At 52.2% G+C, this 2,742-nt stretch overlaps 1 protein-coding gene across 1 annotated transcript; it reads right to left on the bottom strand.

Annotated features, from left to right (window-relative positions):
* Nucleotides 1–1,746: 1,746 nt before the first annotated feature.
* Nucleotides 1,747–2,310, bottom strand: LOC107118866 (uncharacterized protein K02A2.6-like; the record flags this gene model as incomplete). The annotated part of the gene is made up of 1 exon (XM_015421248.1): nt 1,747–2,310. A coding segment is annotated over one exon (564 nt), but the record flags the coding sequence as incomplete, so codon positions are not given.
* Nucleotides 2,311–2,742: the final 432 nt, after the last annotated feature.

Genomic DNA, 2,742 nt, shown 5'->3' with positions numbered 1-2,742 from the left:
AAGGCTTCCACGATCTGCTCGTAGGGGCATTCGAGGATAGCCTTAGGGGCCAGGAGGCTCTTTGCAAGCCGGATGGTGGCCATTCTACACAAACTGAGTAGGAGGGCCCTTCTCTTGCTGGCATCTGTTACCTCATGGTAGGCGAGGTAGCAGGTCAACTGGTCTGTCCACGAATCCCAGAACTCAGGATGTGTGGGGTCGAAGATTTTGAGGTGTCCTGGAGCTGTTGCCATGACTCTAGTGCGGTTCAGGAAGCGGTGTCTGGGAAAGCTGGGTGCGGTGCTGCTCAAGAGCGGTGCAGGGCGTGGTGGCTGCCTCTGGATCAGTGCTCGGTTTGGCTGGATGAGGAGTCAAAAAGATAGAGGGGGGTGCAGTATGATATGAATACAAATAGAATAGAACTACTGCAAACTGTGCATATTTCAAACTTGTATTAAATGCAATAACAATATATCAAACTATGTTTTACAGAAAACTGAAGCCATTGTTTATAAATGATGATGGATGGATGACGAACTCCCCCGGAGTTGATATTCGTTTTGAGGCGTCTTTTTCAAACACCAAACCTCATGCGGGCCGATCAGCCTTAACCAGTATGTACTAACCCATTGCTTTATATTCTATTTGAAATGTCACATGCTCTTCACATCAGTGTTGCCTGTATTTGATATTGTGATTGAGAACATCTTATGAATAACACCAAAATGCACAGGAATTAAGGAGAAATCCAATTTGGAAGACTTGTGACCTTGTGGAGACACACTTGCATGAGGTTTGATGTTTGAAAAAGACTCCTCGAAACGAATATCAACTCCGGGGGAGTTCGTCATCCAACCATCATCATTTAAACATTCCCGGCTAATGTAGCCACACCCACTGTACAATAAGCAACCTATGAGGTTGAAGCAATAAGGACCAATCACAAGCGATCCCGCTCTGCACGGTGATTGGCAAACATATTCTGGGCTAGGGCTCCTATTGGTTACATTAGGATCCTAGCCCAGGGCGAAGCTTAACATGGCATCTCAATGGCACAGTTCACAAGGCAGTTATATACATCTCAATACATAACAAATCCCTCCCCCCTAAGCAAAAACACTATGTACAATCATAATCGCTTAGGTACATTGGCGCTCTGCGCGATCTCTGAGACCTGCGTAGCTGTACAGGTTCAGGGCACCTTTCATTCTGGGGAGTATTGCACGACTCTGGGACCTCAGAGTCAGGAGCACTTCCATCACTAGCAATGGGTCTTTGAGTAGGGGTCTGCCCTGGCTCGCGGACAGTACTTGGGCCCTCGGGCACATCAGAACTCACCTCCGGAAGAGGTTGTGGAAGGTCCTCGGAATCAGGTAGCTCGGCAGGTTGCGAGGTGGGGCGGCCAGTCGCCCACCGCTGCCTCAACTGGTCCACATGTCGCCTCCATTTGCGCCCGTCCGCAAGCTGGACTACATACATGCGGGAACCCACTACCTCAGTTACAGTGGCTGGAAGCCACGAATGTCCCCCAGCATAGTTCTTGGCGAACACAGTATCTCCGCACTCGTATGTGCGGACCTTATTGGGAACACTCTGCTGCTGGGGCCTCAAGTCGTTGAGGTCTGGATGCAGCCTATCCAGCAAAGACGCTAGGCGTCGCCCCATCAATAGTTCGGCCGGGCTGCGGCCTGTGGCAGAGCACGGCGTTACGTGTTGCCGTAGAAGGAATGACGCTAGTTTCACTCCCCAATCCCCGGATGTTAGCTTGGCAAGCGCATCCTTGGTCGTGCGGACCATTCGCTCTGCCTGCCCGTTCGATGCTGGGTGGAACGGGGCAGACGTAATTTGCCTGATGCCATTGTTAGCCAGGAATTGAGCAAACTCTTGCGACACGAACTGAGCGCCGTTATCGCTTACCAGGACATCAGGCAACCCATGCGTGGCAATTAAGCGGCGCAACACATTTATAACAGCAGTGGAAGTGGTGGTAGACATTGGCGCCACTTCCAACCATTTCGAAAAAGAGTCCACCACAATCAAAAACATTTGACCCTGTACTGGGCCCGCCAAATCTATGTGCAGCCTCGACCAAGGCTTTCCCGCCGATTCCCATTTCTGTGGGAAGGCGGTTGGCGGTTCGGGTCTCGCCTGCTGGCATGGCGTACACCCCCGTACCCACTCTTCAATGTCAGCATCCATCCCAGGCCACCATACATATCCCCGGGCCAGAGCCTTCATATGCACCATGCCGGGATGGCCCTCGTGTAGTGATTTCAGCACTTTTTCGCGCCAGCGTTGCGGTACAATCACTCTGTTCCCCCACAGCAAACAGCCCTTTGATACCGACATTTCGCTTTCCCGCGTTTTGTACGGTTTGAACTCCGGCTCCAACGTTCCTGCCGGCCACCCCCTCCACACCCAGTTAATAACACGACTGAGCACAGAGTCTTTTGCTGTCGCAGCAGCAATGTCCTTAGCAGACACAGGTGCCTCCGGCAGTTCCTCGATAGCTAGAATGGAGCAAGTAGGAGCAGGGTCCAAGTCCTGGCCGGGCAGAGGGCAGCGGCTGAGCGCATCAGCGTGTCCAATGGCCTTACCCGGCCTGTGCTCCAGGTCGAACTCGTAGGCTGAGAGGAACAAAGCCCACCGCAACATGCGTGCGGACATAACATCAGGGAGTTGCCGGTCCTGGGCAAAAATCCCTAGCAGGGGCTTGTGGTCTGTCACCAGTATGAATCTCCGTCCAAACAAAAAGTCATGAAA

Source organism: Gekko japonicus, unplaced genomic scaffold (assembly GCF_001447785.1).
Source record: "Gekko japonicus isolate JY-2015 unplaced genomic scaffold, Gekko_japonicus_V1.1 scaffold364, whole genome shotgun sequence".
Lineage (NCBI taxonomy): Eukaryota > Metazoa > Chordata > Lepidosauria > Squamata > Gekkonidae > Gekko > Gekko japonicus.
This window is presented reverse-complemented; position numbering and strand designations above follow the sequence as displayed.